The sequence below is a fragment of the Camellia sinensis genome, chromosome 8 (genome assembly GCF_055761805.1).
Source record: "Camellia sinensis isolate YWXY chromosome 8, ASM5576180v1, whole genome shotgun sequence".
In the NCBI taxonomy this organism is placed as follows: domain Eukaryota; kingdom Viridiplantae; phylum Streptophyta; class Magnoliopsida; order Ericales; family Theaceae; genus Camellia; species Camellia sinensis.
Window position 1 is genome coordinate 85,166,993 of NC_138968.1, and position 20,512 is coordinate 85,187,504.

A 20,512-nucleotide genomic window follows, 5' to 3' on the forward strand; every position below is an offset into this window, starting at 1 on the left:
TATCTGGAAGTTGATCGTCTGTCGGTGACGGATCCAGCCCAATCTGCATCAGTAAACGTCTCCACACTGAGATGGCCATATTTTGAAAAATAGAGACCCTTTTCAGGAGAAGCTTTCACGTATCGCAAGATTCTCATAACTACCTTTAAGTGGGAAGTTCTCGAAGCATGCATAAACTGACTCACAATATTCACGACAATGACAATGTCTGGACGTGAGTGGGATAAGTATATGAGCTTTCTCACTAGTCTCTGGTATCTCCCCCTGTCCACTGGATCTTCCTCTTGATCCTCACTCAGTTTCTGGCCCGGTTCTAGAGGTGTATCACATGGTCTACCTCCAAACATTCCAGTTTTCTTTAGTAGGTCAAGTACATACTTCCTCTGGCATATGAAGATGCCACCCTTGAACCGTGCTACTACAATGCCCAAAAAATACTTGAAATAGCCTAAGTCTTTGATTTCAAACTCCTTGGCTAAGTAGTCTTTCAAACGAGGAATCTCCTCCACATCATCTCCTGTCAGAACAATATCATCAACATAGACAATAAGAGCTGTGGTCTTACCATGTGAGGAGTACTTCACAAACAAGGTGTGATTAGCTTGACTTTGCTTGAACCCATATTTCAGCATAGCTTGAGTAAACCTTTCGAACCAAGCCCTAGGAGACTGCTATAGTCCATAAAGTGACTTTCGGAGCCTACATACTTACCGTTGGACTTAGCATCCGCCAAACCAAGAGGGATATCCATATAGACCTCTTCTGCTAGATCTCCATGAAGGAAGGCATTCTTCACATCAAACTGATGAAGTGTCCAAACCAAATTTGCAGCAAGAGAGTAAGATTCTCACAGAATTCATCTTAGAAACCGGTGCGAATGTCTCCTGGTAATCCACTCCATAAATCTAAGTGAAGCCCTTAGCAACCAGTCTTTACTTTGTACCGTTCTATGGAACCATCTTCTTTGTGTTTTATTGTGTACACCCACTTACACCCAACTGGACTTTTGCCTCTAGGTAACTCCACTAACTCCCAAGTGCCACTCTTGCTGAGAGCTCTCATCTCTTCCATCATGGCATGCTTCCATTCAGGAATAGAGGGAGCATCCTGAAAATTGGTAGGTAGACTCACAGAAGACACTTTAGAGAGAAAAGCTTTATATGACAAAGACAGATTAGAATAAAGACATGATTAGTAATAGGATGCTGAGCACGTGACCTAACCCCTTTCCTATTAGCAATGAGAACATCAAGATCTGAAACATCAGGAATAGGAGCACTAGAATCAGAATTACCTGAATTCTCAATAGAGGGGTTTGACTCTGGACACTCATCTAGAGAAGAAGTTGGCAGTAGAGGAAGGAAAGTAGTCTCTTACATCCAGGTGACTTATTGTCTGGCCTTGTCCCTGATATAACCTTTGTCTGCTTCCTTTTCCTCAATAGCTGCTGGCTCATCATCCTCCATCTACAGAAGTGGAACAGGAATCTCTTCACGCCAAAGCTCCCCCTGAAGGGATGACTGTGATACCGGGGAGGTCGGAAAGTAAGGCAGAGACTCAAAGAAAATGACATCCATGGAGACAAACCATTTGCGAGTGGGAAGATGATAACACTTATAACTCCTTTTGGTGGCAGACTAACCTAAAAAAACACACTTAAGGGACCTAGGATCTAATTTACCACGAGTGGGCGAATGATTATAGACAACACAGCCAAAAGTCTTAAGAGAAATGTAAAACCCGGAAGAGGTCGACTCAAACAGAACTTGAAGAGGTGTTTGTTTCTGAAGGACTTTGGTAGGAAGACGATTAATCAAATACGCGGCAATGAGAACTGCTTCCCCCCAATAGGATTGAGGAACCCGCATCTCAAAGGATAGACAACGGGCAACATCAAGGAGATGGCGGTTTTTGCGTTCTGCAACACCATTTTGTTGAGGGGTATTAGTGCATGAAGTCTTGTGAATAATGCCATGAGTGGCAAAGTAAGTGGCAAGACTAGAGTCAATATATTCCCCCCCATTATCAGAACATAAAATTTTAACAACCGCCCCAAACTGAGTACAAACCATTTTATGAAATTTTTGAAACACAAAAAATACCTCACTCTTAGCTTTCATCAAATAGACCCAAGTGGCCCGGGAACAATCATCTATAAAGGTAACAAACCATTTTTGACCAGTTAAAGCCAAAACGGGATGGACCCCATACATCAGAATGAATTGAAGAAAATGGACCGAAACTTTTATTAATAGAAGGAGCAAAAGAAGCTCTGTGTTGTTTTCCAAGTTGACAAGACTCACATTGAAAATTTGACACTTTTTTTCTCAAAAACAGAAGGAAATAAATGCTTAAGTAATAAAAAACAAGGATGTCCTAAGCGACGGTGCCACAGCCAAATGTCTGCCTTGGTGGATGGTAACTAAATAGATGAATGAGCCAGCTTGTCGGTCTAATCTAGAATATAGAGACCATGTTCCTCTCTACCACTGCCAATCCTCTTCCTCGTGATGAGGTCCTGAAAAAGACAATGATCAGAAAAAAAATGTCACGCTACAATTTAAGTCACGGGTAATACGACTCAAAGATAAAATATTAACACCAAAATTTGGAAGATGGAGGACAGAGGACAAAGAAAGGGAAGAGATAACATGAATTAAACCTTTCCCGAACAAAGAAAACATAATACCATCAGCAATACGCACTTTTTCATGACCTGGGGAGGGGTAATACTCTGAAAATAAATTAGAGGAGCCAGACATATGGTCGGAAGCACCAGAATCAATAATCCATAATACAGTCGTATGAGAGAGCAATGCATATGGGAAGGAAGCCAAGTTACCTGCATTGGCAAAAAAAGAGAAGGATGCACCTGTAGTAGAAGTGGAGCCTCGACGATCTAGCAAGTGGCGAAGAGCAATCTCAAAATCCGAGGTAGATAACCCCGAAACATCAGCAGCAGGGGAGACAACTGGAGAAGAAGATGGTGGCTCAACAGTGTCTGAAAGATGTGCCCGAACATTAGCCCCTCGGCCTCAAGACTAACTAGACCTACCCTCACGAGTACCAGGACGGTCTCCTCGGCCACCAGAAGGAGTCCCATGTAGCTTCCAACAGATCTCTCGTGGGTGGCGAGGTCGACGACAGTAGTCACAAAAAAGATTATCCTTCTCAGAGGAAGGACTAGAACCACGGGTCACACGGTTGCCATCGCGAGGGGGTGCAGAAACCAAGGCCAAGCGATCAATAGTGGCAGAAGGAAGCATCACAGAGCAGCAACTCTCTTCATTCTGCACAAAAGCAAAGGCTTCCTAGAGAGAAGGAAGCACATCCATGCCAAGTACTCTGCTCCACACTGGATCATACTTCACATTTAGGCCTTCCAAGAACTTAAAGACCTGCTCTTGTGACACAAACTTCTGGTAACCAATAGAACCAGTGGGACAGACAGGTTTGTAATCCTGAAGGTGATCAAGTCACTTCCATCCATTGCTAAGGAAGATAAAATACTGAAAGATAGTCATCTTACCTTGTACAAACCTTTTAATGGAGAGACGTAACTCAAAAGCCTAGGAGAAGTTCCCCTTCTGGGAGTAAGTTGTAGTCACTGCCTCCCAAATATCCTGTACAATATCCATAGAGAGATAGCCCTCTCCGATCTCCGAGACCATAGAATGTATCAACCAACCCATAATGAGGGAATTGGTGATCTCCCACTGATCAAAACTTGGGTCCGTAGTGTTGGGTGCCTGTATCCTAGCTCCTACCATCAACATACCCCATCTTCCCTCTGCTCTTCAAGAAAATAGTCAGACTCTACGACCACGCTAGAAAGTTCTGACCATTGAATAAAGAGGTGGTGATTTTAAGGCCAGAGTTGAGATTATTTATCATAGTAGAAGAGATAACGGAACTCTCGCTCTTAAGCGGCTGAGAAGTTGTTGACTCACTAGTGAAATCTGCCATGAAAATTCTACGAAGCAACCCTCAAACCTAGGACCAATCACAAACTCGGAAGATGGTGGAAGAACAAGCACAACAGTAACTAGAGAAGCATAAAGACTTAAGAATCCAATATTTTTTTTTTTAACATCACTAGAGTTTTTTTAAACTATGACCTTTTAAATGAAGAACATTACAGACTCAGAGAGAGACGACAGAAGACTCAGGGAGAGACGAACAGTCGACCGCAACGAGAGCCCACAAGCCCAGAGGGGCTGCCGACAAGGGCTAATAAGGCCAGACGAGCTGCCAACAGACCCCTAGGAGGCCAGAGGAACTGCCGACAGACCCCTAGACAACCAGAGGGGCTGCCGACTAAGTCCAAGAGGCAGTCGGAGAGTCCAGGAGGACTACCGACAACTGAGATAAGTGTGTTGGAGGTGTAGGTGGCCTATAGGTGGGCTAAGTTAAGGTCAACAGTGGCTGGGTGATAGTCTACAGTGACTGGGCTGTTAAAAGGGATTGTCGGCAACGGAAGAGAAGAAAGAGAGAGAGGGGCTAAGGCTTTGGCTCTGATACCATGTAGGTTTAGAGAAAAGAAAGAGTTAGGAAATGAGGTAGACTTCATTTCCTTTTATATTGATAATACTGATAAAGGAGTGCCATAGACATAATATAAATAATATAAGGAAACACAATCACATAATCACGTTTTTCCTATTTTAACTTAATTCCTATTCTAACAATCTCATGTATTTATATTTTTATTCCTTGAGGTCCTTTTTTCCTGATTTATATTGTTTGTTGGACTATTATACCCTTATGTCTATTGCTGATATATATTACATAGATAAAGGATATACACGTTTCTTTTTTGTTGCTCTTTCTATTTTGGTAGTTACCATTATTCACGTTTTTCCTCTTGATCAGTTTCATTCACGTTTGTGATATTGTTTCATTGTGCTAGGGTTTTTAAACTATCTGTTTGGTAGGGTTTTGAAGCTCTAGTTTACACATGGTGGTGAGACAATATTAGGGCTGAGCAAGGAATCCGTGAAATCCGTAATCCGATCCAGTCCAGTCCAATCCGATAGGTTTGGATTGGTTTTTTGAATCCGTGGTTCGGTTCCGGATTGAATAATTAAAAATCCGTAGTTCACGGATTGGTTCCGGATTGAATCCCACGGTTCCGGATTGGAACCGATCCGGACCGTATACAAATAGTCTATATTTTTATTATACATCCTCCCCCATAGTATCTTTTCTTATTCTATGTAAAATCTAAACTCAAACCTAAAATCGTATAATATCTTCTTTTATTACTTTTGTTTGTTAGTTTTAAGTTTTAATTTGCAATGGTCTAAATACTTATGGTGAAACCAGTTTTCTTATGGTTGTTTAAATTCTAGAACAGTATGTCGTTATTATAGAAAAACATGTTGCTATTATGAAACTAATATAGCGCTATGTTTATATTTTTATGAAATTCAAGTGTTATATATATATTTTTGTTATTTAATTATGTGAATCCGTGGTCCTAAACCGATCCAATCCGTATTTAAATGGATTGGTTCGGATTGGTTCCATGATTTAAACGGATTGGATTGGTTCCAATTTTTTAGGAACCGTAAATAACGGATTGGTCCTGGTTTTATCCCAATCCGGTCCAATCCGGACCATGCTCACCCCTAGACAATATTATGTTCCTCCATTGTTGCGGTAAAACTTTGCGTTCCTCCATTGTCACTTTGTGTTCGAAACTCTGTGTTCGTCCATTGTTTGCTTTGTGTTCGAAACTCTACGTTTCTCTATTGTTGTAAGTCGAAGCTCTGTTTATATCTAGCTAATTTTGTTACAAACATATTCTTCAAATGTGGGTCTAGTTTGATTTAGATTAGTGGAATGGTGAAATTGCATGGATTATTAATGATAGTGATAATGATGAAGATGAGGATGTGGATGATAATTTTTTGTTTTTAGCGATTGAGATTTTCTTTGGATTTCTAGTTCTATTGCTGCCATTGTTTCTATTTTTTTGTCAATCCGTGTGAATGTTCACATTTCACATTGTTTGGACGTCTGAGAAATAAGTGTTGGAATATAGATATGGACATATTTATATATTTTGCAAAGATGTGAATGTTCACATATTATTGGTTATTTGTTATTTGTTATCATACTTGTTGTTTGAACAATTATTTTTTATTGCTATTAAACAATTGGAATAGTTTTTTTTTTTTTTTTCTCTTTCAGTTTTGTTTCATGTTTTCATGTTGCAGTGTGAATATCCACATTGGTATGAATTTAGTTTTTCTAAGTTTAGTAGTATGTTAATTGTAAATTGTTAACATTCACATTGTATTTTGGTATGAATTTTTTTTTAAAACCTTTTCGAAAGTTAGTTGTATGTTTGTTGTTTTTGTTACTATGTTTGTTGGTTAAACAATCATTTTTGTTACCATTGAACAATCAAAATTGTCGATTTTCACCTTTTTCAATTTTATTTTATATTTTCATGTTGCGGTGTGAATGTTCACACAAGTATGAGTTTATTTTTAAAAAAAACTAGTTGTATATTAATTGTAAATTGTGAACATTCACATAGTATTTTGGTACAAGTTTTATTTTTTTTGAAAGTGTGAATGTTCACACAAGTATGAGTTTATTTTTTAAAAAAACTAGTTGTATATTAATTGTAAATTGTGAACATTCACATAGTATTTTGATACAAGTTTTATTTTTTTTGAAAGTTAATTGTATGTTTATTGTTTTTGTTACTATGCTTGTTAGTTGAATAATCATTTTTGTTACCACTAAACAATTGAAATAATCGATTTTCACTTTTTTTTTCAATTTTTTTATGTTTCCACGTTGCAGTGTAAATGTTCATATTGGTATGAGTTTATTTTTTTTAAGGCTAGTTGTATGTTAATTTTAAACTGTGAACATTCACATTGTATTTTGGTATGAGTTTTGTTTTTTCAAAAGTTAGTTGTATATTTGTTGTTTATTGTGAACATTCACATTATACTTTAGTATGTGCTTTGTTTTTTCAAAAGTTAGTTGTATATTTGTTATTTACTGTGAACATTCACATTATATTTTGATTTTCATTCAGCTGTTTTGCTGCCCTATTTTTAAAATTTTCACATTATAAAAAGGTTCAAAGTTTATAATTTAAGATTTTCTCCATAGAATGAGAGAGCGATTCTCCTTACAATGAGGGATAGATTTTTTACATGGAATGAGGGAAAGATTTTTTCTTTAGAAGGAATGAGAGATTTTTTTCCATAAAATAAGGGACTGCTGTTTCTTTTTATTGTGTATTAGTTTCAAAATAGAAACATGTGCAAAAAATTAAAAAGGGTGATTTGGTCCTATTACATTAAACAGGACTTGACGGAATACTAAAAAAGAATATGGGTTAGATGGAATAAAACACTTAGAAAGAGAATTTATCAAAAAATGACCCATGCTAAAAAGAAACACAAAATGTCAAAATATTTATAATCTTAATACACTTCTCACATATCCTAAAACACTTGCACATTTTAATATACTTTTTACACATTTTTCAACACTACAACCCTAAGAGTTGTTTTTAGCATTTCCCATAATATAATACTACAAGGGAGAAATTACAAAAAAATAAAATAAATAAACACTTAGGATTTGACCCTTATAACATATTAAACCCTGAGTTTTTTATTTTGTCAAATTAAACCCTAAACTTTTGATTTGTTTTCAATCTAAACTATTTGCCTATTTCCATCAAGCAAAATCAACCAAAAAAAAAAAAAATTAGTCATTAAACTCCATAAAAAATGATATTTTAGATATTTTATATATCCCTACGTTGAGTTTAATGACTCAAATACTTTTTTTCCTTTCAATTTTACTTAACAAAAATAGGCGAATGGTTTAAATTGAAAACAAATCAAAAGATTGGGGTTTATATTGACAAAATTTAAAACTCAAGCTTTATTTTGTTACAAGACTCAAACCCTAGGGCTTTTTTTGTAATTATCCCTATTAAAAATTATATATATATTCAACATATCCTAAACATACCTGTATCCTTTTTTCTTTTTTTTTTTTGGGGGGGGGGGGGGGGGAGGGTAAATTATAAATACACCTCCTGAGATTTACTTATAATACGGATTGCCCCTATAGTCCCTTGTTAGAATTTTTTATTTAACAGAATTATAACAAAGAAAATAAAATTCCTAACTACTCTCCTATACAACAATAAAATTGCATAAATTGTTAATTGAAATATATTTCCAATATTATTAAAGACTATTAATTGAATTGATGATTTATTAATAAAATGAGTCATTTGTTATGCAATTAGAGACTTGAAGAGACGAGATTAATTTCCAAAGCTACATGGGGCAATCCGTATATTAAGGGATCGTTTGGGAAGTGCGTTGACTTTTTAGCTTTTTGGCTATTTTAGCCTAGGGCTAAAAAGCCTCGTTTGGGAAGGGCTTTTGGCTTTTTTGTGAGAAAAAATGTAATGATTATGGATTGGATGTGATATTTTGTCTTATTGGGCTAAAAAGCCTATTTTGTTTTTTTGTGGCTATTTTAGCCAAAAAAGCCCAAACCCTCCGTTCCCAAACGAGCCCTAAATAAATCTCAGGAAGTGTATTTGTAATTTGCCCTTTTTTTAGATTTGTTATATTGTTGTATTCATATCATATCTGTATCCATACTTCATATACCAGCACGCATAAAGCATTGAACAAACACTTTTTAATGCAAGAGATGAATAATATTGTAAAGACAAAATGACAATAAGAGAGCTATAGTAATATACATAATATAACAATCCAGTAACACACGATTGCCTAGTCATAAAGTAATTGTTTAAGAAAATTTACATGTTTGGGTTGTATTTGTATGTCAAGCAAAGGTATATTTACACATACATAATGTTATATGTATCGGACTAAGTCCTTACCATGCCCATGTCCTAATAGTTTTGGAATTTGACATAATTCTTGTTTTCATGTTGTGTCGTGGTTGTGTACCATGCCTGTGTAAGTTACGATAATTTGATTCAACAGCTTTTTATAATAAAAGAATTTCCAAAGGTTCAGAAAACTCACATTCTTCAGTTTCAGATAAGTAGAGAGTTAAAAGTTGAATTATAAAAAGTTTGAGAAATTACATGTGGCAGAGGAAGCTGCACGAGAATACCATGAACTGAGGGATTCTCGTTATACCTCAACAAAGCCTCACAAACTTCATCTTCTGTACAATTATTGAGCAGTTTGGTCATCACAAAGTTGATTCCAGCTTCTTCGCAAGCTTTTCTTTTGTTACGGACATAGGTTTCAGAGTCCTTCCTTTCACCCACCAAAATTACAGCCAGGCCAGGCACTTTCCCAATGGACTCCTGCATTCTGATTACTTCACCACCTATTCCTGCTATAATTTTCGCAGCCATCGACTTCCCATCAATTACTCTAGCTCTTCGTTCATTGTCTGTGTTGAACCCAAAAGAAAAAAAAATAAAAAAATCAACCACAATGGAGAATAACAAAGTGGTGGGATGGAACCAGAAACAACAGAAAATTCAAAACAAACATATGCAGAATTAGAAATGGAAGAAAATCAATACTTCAGCAACATGTGAACATGGCCAAGGTCATATCTCAAAAACAAAAAGTTATTTAGTAATAAAAGTCCAAGTTGGCAAGGTTCCTTGTGAGAATAATTAAGCATTGTGGCAGTGTAATCTAAAGTACAACAAAGCTTTGCATCAAGTTAGGGAAGGTAGATCTTATAACCACATGCAAGCTGGGTTGCTCAATGTTGATAAAATCATTGACCACCATCTCATCTAAAGCTTAAGTTGTTAGAGAAAGTAGTAATTTTATTATTTATGTCCTCAACAAGGGTAACTCTATTATTTATATCCTCAGCACACCCTTTCACATGTGACTAAACTCTTCTCCATAAATGGGTCAAACACAAGAAAGTATAATAATTATTGGGAAGGCAATGAGGTTCAAACAAAGGATTTACTATATGCTCCAATACCATGATAAATTGTTGACCACCATCTCTTAGTGTGGTTGTTAGAATCGTACAATTCACGATCGATTCATATGATTCGATATGAGTGTCAACCTATGAAGCACGGGTGCGGGTACAAGTACGATACGGGTATGCCGATACAGCAACCAAAAAAAAAATAGGATATAGGTACAGGTATGACTGGAGTACATCAATAAATTTTTTATTTTTTATAATTTATAGTTTGAGATTCAATCTACAAATCAAAATTCAATACCAAAACTAAACGGAAAAATTACAAAACCAAATGAGAAACCATAGTTCAATAATACCTATACCAAAGCAAAGTCTATAAGCTATTTTAATGCCATTAAATAGGAGAACTTACAAAACAAAGTTTCATTCCAAAAGCAAGCTAAGCAAAATTTAAAAACTTGAAATTTTTGTTTTCACTTCCATCAACTTCATCATTGAATAATACATCTTTCATCTCTGGCAAATCAAATAAAAGATTTGCAATTTCAAGTAAATAAGAACTCTCTAATAAATTAAACGTATCCCTACCAATGTCCCATAGCTTGATGTACCCATGAAGTACCCATGTCAAAGAATGTATAAAATCTACAAGTTACGTATTTTGAATACCTGGTACACATGCAGTCCTATCGGTAGTACCAGTACCTAGTAAGTACCCGGTACGAGTACGGCAATATTTTCGAAGTACCGATGCTTCATAGTTTGTGGGTAATTAAGAAAAAGTTATAAATTTAGGGATTATTTTGTAATAATAAAACATAAACAAATTTTTTTTATGTTACACTTTTATGCAACTAGCAGCAGACGACTCTCTCAAGGCTCTGGTTCGATTTTTCGCAGCAAGCAGGCTATTATTCGCAGCAAGCTAAGGTAGGCACTCAATATATTTTTCTTCGATTCTCCGTTTTCTTCTTCGTCGATTCTCCCTCTTCTTTCCTTCTCTCTCTTTTTCGATCTATTCTTCCTCGATTCTTCCTCTTCTTCTTCGATTGTCCTTCTTCTTTCCTTCTCCCTCTTTTTCGATCTTTTTTTTATATATTTTATTTTACATATGTATTTTTTTTTGGCAACTGCTAGAATTAGTTTCAGCCTTTATTATTCTTCCTTCAACTTCGAAAATCATTAGGTAATTTGTTTCCAACACCCTTTACCCATGACTCATGGTATTGCTCTCTTTTGCATCCAATTTTAGACAATAAAAAAAAAATTAGATATCATATTATTGTTCAAAAATTAGATATCAGATATTTAGCTATAAATTATAAAAAATTGACGTACCCCAGCCGTACCCGTACCTGTACTTGTACCTTTCTTTTTTAAGAATTTGCCGTATCGGCACACCCCGTACCTCGTATCCGCACCCGCACCAGCACCCACACCCGCACCCGTGCTTCCTAACCCACAAGAAATCTGCTCCAGTACCTTTAATATTGTTAAAAATGCAATTTTTCACCCGACGTACCCAAAACGTACCAAGAACGTACCCACGGCATACCAAAGGCGTACCCACGACATACGCAAACATATCTGCCGTACTCAATATGTATTCAGCGTACCCAATACATATGCAGCCATATCAGTACGCGTACCCGCACTTAGGCCTAGTTTGGGAAGACTAAATAAGTGCACTTTTTGACTTTTCATGAAATATGGGTTGGGTTTGGGTTGGGTTTGAAGTGATGTGTTAGAGAGGTGATGTGACTTAATAAGATGATGTGACTTAAATAGGATAGTGACTTTTTGACTTTTTATCTTTTTTCAATCATGCCAAACTTGGCCTTAGTACCTGGTACTCATACAAAACTATTTTTGGAGTACCTGTGCTTCATAAGTGATAGGTTCCCTTAAAAGAATTGTGTGGGTACAAAAGATGCTCATACGATGACTTTTTTTGCTCAAGTCATTGCATTATGTAAAATTATAACAAAACAAATTTTGGTAAAACAGTTGCGCAATTCTTGTCCATGCATAAAAGAGCATACAAACTATAGAGCAACTCCTCCCACACTCCCCTATAACATAGTACCTACAATATATGGTTCATTAGTTTATACCTTGATTATTTGTTAGCTAAGGAAATGCTAGCAACAAGTCAATCCAAGAAGGTCAACTGGGGTTGAGTGGAGGATCACCTTGATTTTCATTATCTTCACAGTATTTAGAAAAGAATAGGCAATCATTTGAGGATGATGAACATCTGCCCTTAAGTTCCTTGTCTGATTTCCAAGTGGAATTCAAGGGGTCATTCGCATCTACTTCGCCATTTTTGGAATTTTCAAATAAAGTTATCATAAGCCCATAATACAAAGAGAATTTTAGTTCCCAGGCCAAAATGAACAGCCAGTACCACCATCATACGAACAGTGGTTTTTGATAGCATATAATGTCATGGTATATCCGTCAAAGAACCAATGAAAGTCAGTACTATACCTATCACATTTAAAATTGTGGAGTTGGTGATTGTTTGTGCCTACTCTATATGGCATAGGTGAATATAGACAAAACCTAAAATTCCAATCACCAAAAAATTAGCATAATTATAAAGCCAATTTTAACCAATCAGAAATGATTTTGATCATACGATCCACACACGTATGCAAAAGATGGAGACAGAGAATTTACATGGAAACCTCGAGAACTCTACCCAATGTCAAAAACCACGACCACAAAATCCACCATAGGAACATAAATTACAAAATATATAACGGTTGCAGTTATATAACGGTTTTAAATAATGGTTGCGGTTGCGGTTATCATAATGGTAACAGTAACGTTGACGCGATTGCAGGATGTAACAGTCGTAGCGTAATGATAGCGGCAACCAGAACCGTGAATTTTTTAATTCTTTGCACAACTTTAGGAAAACATACCGATACACATATTTTTATTTCAAAATCATATTTAGTGAGATTCAAAATGATTTTCAGTATTTTTGTTTCTTTAAAACATGATCCAGTATATATATATACTAATTTTTATACTAGTTTTAAGTCGCTATGAAGAATTTTCCTTTTGGTGAATTTATTTAATTTTTTTTGCTTTACTAATTATATTTATGGATAACTTCTGATTTGCTAAGAAAATAAATGTAGTACGTTTACAACCCTTAACCTGGTTCACTTAACTCAAAAGTCTTTCACAAACGCTCCTCCACTTCATCTTCACCACAAGTGACCCAGACATAATCAACCACCTCTGATCCTATAGTGCTCTACCAAGCTCCTTGCTCCAATCTCTGCACTCTGACCTTTCCATTACCAGCAGACAATGATTGAAGGATAACAATATGATGTGAGAGTCTTTATGCATAAACACTCAACCTTGAACAAACCTTGATCGAGCTAATGATGGGATTCACTCAAAACACTGACAAACTAGGTTTTCAAACTCTCAAGAGTGCAAAATTCGTTGCATCTCATGTGTCTCTCACCGTAATCACACAAAAGAATGTTCTTATATCCATGTGTGTTCTTATATGCATGAGAGTCCAAGCCAAATCAAGAAACAGAGTGATCAAATTTCAGCATACGTGCTCGAGTGGCCTTTCTAGTGGAACCCTCTATATTTTGCCGAGTTTCCCACTCGCTTCCTGAGCAAGTGCATAAAGGGCAAGCTAGCATGCTCAAGCTCTCTGTCGAGCACATACTAGGGGCGCAATTATCTGAATCTTTGCAAACAATACCCTGGTCGAGCGCATCAGGGTAAAAATGAGTGGAACTCGTGGATCCATGCATGTCTCCAGCATGCCCGAGCTCTTTATTAGGAGAGGTGTCAAGCAGGCTCCTATTTTTTGATTTTCCAAATTTTTTTTATCAATTTAAAAACATCAAAAAAGTCACAAATTCAAAAACAACAGAGTGAAGACTTTGCATCAATCACAAACTAGTCTCCAATCAATACAAACACACTTACAAACACTCCTATAAGCTAATACAAGACACGACCAGTTCTGTCCTAAGGAAATCCCCATCCTAACATATATTCTAACAACATTAAATTCACTTGCTTCTACTTCCCTTTCCCTTTTTTTTACATGAAATTTTTAAAAAATTTCCTACGATTCTTCACGTAAAAAATAAAAAATAAACAAAAAATAAAATAAATTTGAAAAAAAAAATACATTTTATCATTCTAACTGTTCTTCCCCATAGCAACATCCTTCCAAATACAAGCTAAGTGGTGTTCCATTCAAGGAAGTATCAAATAGTTGATGGAAACAAGTGGCAACACCTCTTGAAGAGTACAAGCATAAGCCTTTTCCTTTATTTCTTATACCCTAGTGTGCATCTAAACAACCCAAACTAGCAAAAGCATTGTTCTAGAGTACCGTTCACGGCACCCATAACAACCCAAAAATTGTCCATCTCTCCTATTTAAAGAACCCCCAACGCCCTTCCATACACCATTATAATCCCTAAATATCCCAGCCATGAAAAATAGCGAAAGCCAGTAAGTTAAAAATAAATAAATAAAGCAAATAGGCAAACATACTTACAGCATTCTCCTATAGATGGAGGATCACAATGCATGGAGTTTGAAGTCCATACATCAGGTACGTCATGGGAAAGAAGAGGAGGAGACTTTATGATTTGTTGACTGGGGTTACTCTTCAAGGTACTGAATGCCCTTGAGCTAAATGGTGATAGGATGCTCTTCCTTAACCATTTATGCCATACAACTGCCATGCTTTGTGCTGTTCTGTTCACCACCGTCACTTTTTTCCTCTTCTTCTTTCTTTCCTCCTCCAGCCACTATATTGCTTTCATTCTCTTTTTCTATCTTTTTCCAACTCTATCTCCCACTCACGTATCTTCAGTAATAAAAATGGAGCCATAATGATGCATCAGTGTATCATAAATTTTGCACTCAAACAGAAATCAAACTAGAAAATTTTCACAGAGGAAAATGAAACAGATTTATAGAAACAAAATGCTATCAAGCAACAGTAATGACCAAAATATCATAATAAAAACAACCTCCACTATTAAAATCAAAATATCAAACCTGAGCACCATTCTTTCCACAATCCTGGTGTTTATCTTATCATGCAGGAATTGCAAGTCAACATGAAAAATGAATGAGAATCCAGCCAGAAATCAGGCAAAGTTACAAATGATGAACAATACTTATCACAAAAAGCAGGGTGATTATACCAATAAGCTCCAAATCATATTTCTCCTAAAAGTGACCAAATTCAGTTAAGCCCCTAGAACAATTAGAATGTCTTCAAAGGAACAATGAGAAAAATGACTAAAAGGGGCAAATCAATTTAGTGTTAATCAATCCACAACCATAGTAGATTATACCAACAAGCACCAAATCATATTTCTCCTAAAAATGACCAAATTCAGTTAAGCCCCTAGAACAATTAGAAAGTCTTCAAAGGAACAACGAAAAAAATGACTAAAAGGGGCAAAGCAATTTGGTGTTAATCATCCACAATGGTAGTATACGATTGCAATGCCCTACTATAAGCCAGAGATAAATGTTTGAGCAAGACCAAGACCACCCAAGCCAAGGCCATCTAATTGGGGAGAAAAACAACATGCAACCAGGGTAATTATTTTTTATTTTTTTCCTTGGGGTATTACATGAATATGAATGAGACTATAACCTACTAGCTCCCACATCGAAAATTATGTGATGTACAACGCTTCAGAGAAAGAAGAAGAGAAACGGAGACAAGAGGGAGAAGAGGGCCACAGCCCTAACATAATAGGCCATAGCCTAATTCTCAATATTCTTTAATTCAAAACTAACTGTTACAATGCAAAATCCTAATATATAGGCTAAAAACCCTAACCCAAAATAGGAAATTAGATCCAATAATTATTTGGAAACTTAGTCTAATAAGGAACTAAATATACTAAGATCATAATTACTACCAACAAATATTATATACTGATTAAACTATCAATAGAATTAAATAAACATAAATAAAAAATTATAAATAAAATTTTTATGCCATGTTTCGCATCGTTCTCCTCAATTGAGAAAAAGAATCACCCTCGAGTTCTCCTTCAGACCTCATCACTCCACTGGTTATCTTGTTTTGTTAGATTGTGTTATATATTTCGTTTTTATTTTTTTGCAGCTTAAGCATGTAACTCAAACATAATTTGGTAAGCAAAAGAACAAAAAGTATGTTTTTTTTTTGGCTAGCCTATATTTATGTAAATATGATGTTCAGTTATTAAAAATTTACTCTTGTTTTGGGCATTATGTTAAATGATTTTTCGCATTAAATTATGGTCAAATCAAATGTAATCCTTTAAGAAAGAATTAAAGCATTCACTAAGTTGTGTGCTACTCATGCCCGCATCCCACGGCTAAGAAGCACAGACACAAACACGACATGGATATGTTGACACGACAATTTTCAAAAAATACAGAACACGACACGTAAGGGACACACACAAAATATATAATTTTATATATTTATTATATGTCATATATATGAATATATCACTTGTCATATATAAGAATATATCCCTCCAAGACAATATATAAATGCAATATAACATTAATTTCTACAAATTGACATTATTTTTCTTTTATCATCGTATTCTAAGTTATTTTATTCGTACTTATAATTAGTTTTGTGTGTCTAATCAATAGACACGTGTGTTTAAACAATGGACGCGTGTGTCCTCCAAGTGTCCAAAAAGTGTCCGCGTCTAAATTCTATTTAAAAAAATAGGACACATTTGGATGATTGTCGAACACGTGTCGGGAAAGTGTTCGACGAGTGTCGGTGTTTGACACCAACACGACATCGACAAACCACCTTTTTAGAAGTCCGTGCTTCTTAGCCCCATGGTGACCTAACATATGGCCAACCCCATTTTCTTTTACCCCAAATGTCAACTTCAACCAATGATTATCACACATTTCATACTTGTCAAGCATTTCCTCCCACGCTAACATAAACTCATCTTCATCCTAAATGTCATACATAAATTTTGAAAAAACATCATTGATTCCCTTAACCTTGAAGATGCAATTTATGTGCCTTAATGCATTTTGCATAAAATGCCACATGCAATACGGTGGATTGTGCCAGGTTTCACAATGGGTATGGCCTTGGCCATTGTACCATCTTGATCGGTAAAAATTGTCTTTGGAACCTTGTTTGACATTGCCTCCAAGAATGTTCTAAAAAGCCATATAAAATAATTGGCGGTCTCATCATACATTAAAGTTGCGACAAATACAAGTGCTTCTCAGTGATGGTTAAATCCAACGAAAGAAGCAAATGGTCTATGCTCACTATTTAACTTGTAAGTGGTGTCAAAAGTAATTGCATCACCAAATTGTTTGTAATCCATGATCATCTCAGTATCGACCCAAAATATGTTAGTAATTTGCTCCTCATTATCTAATTGGACAGAGTAAAACAAAGACGGATTCTCTAATATTTTTTCAAGAAAGATTTGTAACACGCTATCTGCCTCCTCATATGCTGAACTTTTTTTGCCTCCTGGTTCTGAAACAGTTTTGTGAACCCAAACGACTCCCTTCCACCAGCTTCCCTACCTATGAGCTCAAATGACGCGCTAAGACAGATTCTAGATTGTTCGGCTAGTTCTACTTCAGCTGCATGTGAAGTAGATATCTTCCTTTTAGATGGTAACATATGGGCACATTTTGGTGGTACAAGGGGATGGTTGTGTTTCTCAACAAAATTGCTAACAATATATCTTCTCATATGCTTATCCCACTTAATGTTAAGTCGGGCTTCACAGCCAATCCTCACTTCTTGCCTAGGATTTTTAATTAACGGATCTCGCTTGTTTCAATAGTCAGAAACCCCTCATTATTGCAAACAAATACCCTGAACTAATATGCCCCTCCTTTCACTTGCTAAGATAGCCCCTTCTAATGTTAAAGCCTACCCATCCCTTATTTTGCATCAAATGTCATGTCAACTCTAGGCTTCCAACCACAATCGCCCAAGTCCTCAACATTGTTAAGTTCCATTTAAATCCTTAGCACACTAAATAATTTTTCTTGTTTCCATATATATAAACAGTGAGATTTTTAGAATTATTATTTATTTATATTTAAACAGAATTATAGACTTTTAGTATTCCTTTCTTATATCTAATTATATTATATATATATATATATATATATTATTAATTATATCGAGTCGGGTTTGGATCGGGGGAAGCGATACCCGCCCCCGCCCCCGCCCCCGCCTCCACCCCGCCCTGCCCCGCCCCCATTATGGGTGATCAAAATATAATCTAGCCCTGCCCTTCATAAGTGTCAGATCGGGTAAAATTCATGCCATTTGGGCGGGTATGGACAAGCCCCGCAGATTCAATTAAATGGCCATCCCTAATCGTGGACCACTTATGCAAAAATAAGGGCCATGTTTGGTTTGTATTTGTAAAATAATTTTATGAAAAGAGTTTACAAAATTTGAAAAATTGTTTGATTGTATATTTTTAAAATAGTTTTGGAGTTTAGGATGATCTTTTTTTTTTTTTATTGCAGTTGAATAAATGGGTGTGAGAGAAAAAGTGATTGATTGATGTGTAGGATGTGAGAGGTGAGAGGAGAGAAGAAAGAAAAAGTAATTGATTGATGTATAATAAAGAGGAAAGTGATTTTGAATTTTTTTTTCAAAAATTTTCAACCAAACAAATTTTTGAAAGAGAAACATTTGATCCATACAAAATAGACTGTCCGAATCAGCCCGAATTACGTGGCAACTCTAAACCGAAAAAAAGTTCCACGCGTTTGTCTTCCCTCTCTTTGCTTCAAACGATCCTCTCTCCTCTCTTTCTCAAATGGCAACGCGAACCCTCTCTCTTTCTTAGGTAGCAATTTCTCTCTCAAACAAATTGGTAGCTTCGTCAAAGCAAAACCTCTCTCCTCAGCCATCCTCTCTCTCCCAAACAAAACCAGGAAATTTAAAATAAAAAATAAAAAATAAAAAAAAGCAAAGCAAATAAGTGAGAATCGACCAACTCCAGCAAAATCCAGCGAACCCTACAACACTCCCGAACAACCCCCCACCTGACCCACCACGACTTTCTCCACCCTCCGCTTCCCTCCACCCACCGGCACAAAAAAATAAAATAAAATAAAATAAAATAAATAATAAAAAATTCTAAGTTGGACGTGGTGAAGAGGAGGAAGAAGATAGGGAAGAAGAAGAAAGAAGACGTGGTGGGCTAGGAAACAAGCGGCAAAAAGCAACCAACTACAGTGACCTCTGGTGACCCTTATCCAAACACCAGCAAAAAATAAAAAAAATAAAATAAAATAAAATAAAATAAAATAAAATAAAAAGATAAAAAACCAGATCTGAAATCCATGAAGTGCGTGAATATGAAGATGATGAAGAAAATGATCTCCCACTCTTGGGTCTTTTAGATTGCAAAAAAGAAATGAGTATTTGTGCAAACAAAGCCAATGGGCTGTGCTCTTTGGAGTAAAAAAACAAGAAAGTATCAGAGAGATTGGAATTGAAGTGAGTGTTAATTTCATATCCAATCCCTTAATTTTTCAAGAAAATACACCCAAATTCCAAATTCTCTCTTCTTCATTTTTTTTCCAATGGATAATTGAAGTGTTTTGGGCTCTTGATAAAGGGGTTGATGAACCTGTAATTTGGCAGTGTACAACTCGAAAAAATGATCTTGGTTGTGTTTTGCATTGGCGAGGAGAGAGAGAGAAAGAGAGGACTGCATGACAGAGAAAAGGGCAGAGAAAGAAGAGTACAAACCCACTTCAAAGAGGAGAGGGCAGAGAGGAGTGGTTGGGTTTTTGGCTTGCACGTGAAACAAACCCACTTTTGGGGCAAGTGGGACTCAGCTTGGCACAACCCCAGCCACCTAATTCAGGCAATTTGGGCGTACTCATATTCAATGGATGTAGCACGATTGTTTTTGAAATTTTTTCTCAAAAATTGTCTCTCAAGAGACAAACCAAACAAGGCCAAGGTATGTCTGATATTTTTTTGTTTTTCTTCCTAAATTATAAAAATAAAAAAATAAAATAGAAAAAAAATTACTTTAGTCACTAGACAAGAAAGAAAATTCACCCTATATAAGAAGTAGAAAGCAAAGATATCACCCCACCAACAATGTACTTAAAAAATATTACTTCTGCCCTTTTAACAAAGAATATCTCAATACATCACATGTAAATGCAACAAAAAATGCTATGAACTTCACACAAATGAATAGTTATTCGTTGGATTTTTTTGTTTTATTTTTTTCTAGTTTTGTTTCAAACTAAGATTTAATTCAATTTTTTTTTTCAGTACCATTTGAAACTAAGCTGCATCGGACATGCCTAGTAGCAAAAAGGGCTGTTAAAAGTGTCTTGATTTAAGCATCTACATATAAATGATCAAATACTCCATCTCTACAAAATTGCAATCATATAATGGAACCATAAAATAAATTTATCAACAACAATATGAAACTAAATCCATCAGCAACAAAGCTTTTTTTTTTTTTTTGGTAACAGATAAATCCATCAACAATAA

At 35.9% G+C, this 20,512-nt stretch overlaps 1 protein-coding gene across 9 annotated transcripts in view; it reads right to left on the minus strand.

Moving 5' to 3' along the window:
- The window catches only part of LOC114292544 (bifunctional protein FolD 1, mitochondrial-like), a 45,098-nt gene that overhangs the window by 23,715 nt on the left and 871 nt on the right, over nucleotides 1–20,512 (minus strand). For 7 of the 9 annotated variants that reach the window (XR_003639747.2, XR_003639749.2, XR_014337898.1 and 4 more), the window contains exons 2-3: nucleotides 14,501–14,815; nucleotides 9,119–9,435 (exon numbers count right to left, since the gene is read on the minus strand). Coding sequence is in view for 5 of the 9 variants with exons in the window: in XM_028236525.2 (XP_028092326.1) it covers nucleotides 9,119–9,435; nucleotides 14,501–14,690 (507 nt within the window). In the remaining 4 variants the exon portion in view is untranslated. The remainder of the gene's footprint in view (nucleotides 1–9,118; nucleotides 9,436–14,500; nucleotides 14,816–20,512) is intronic. The other 2 variants (XR_014337899.1, XM_082882960.1) reach the window with 1 other exon arrangement.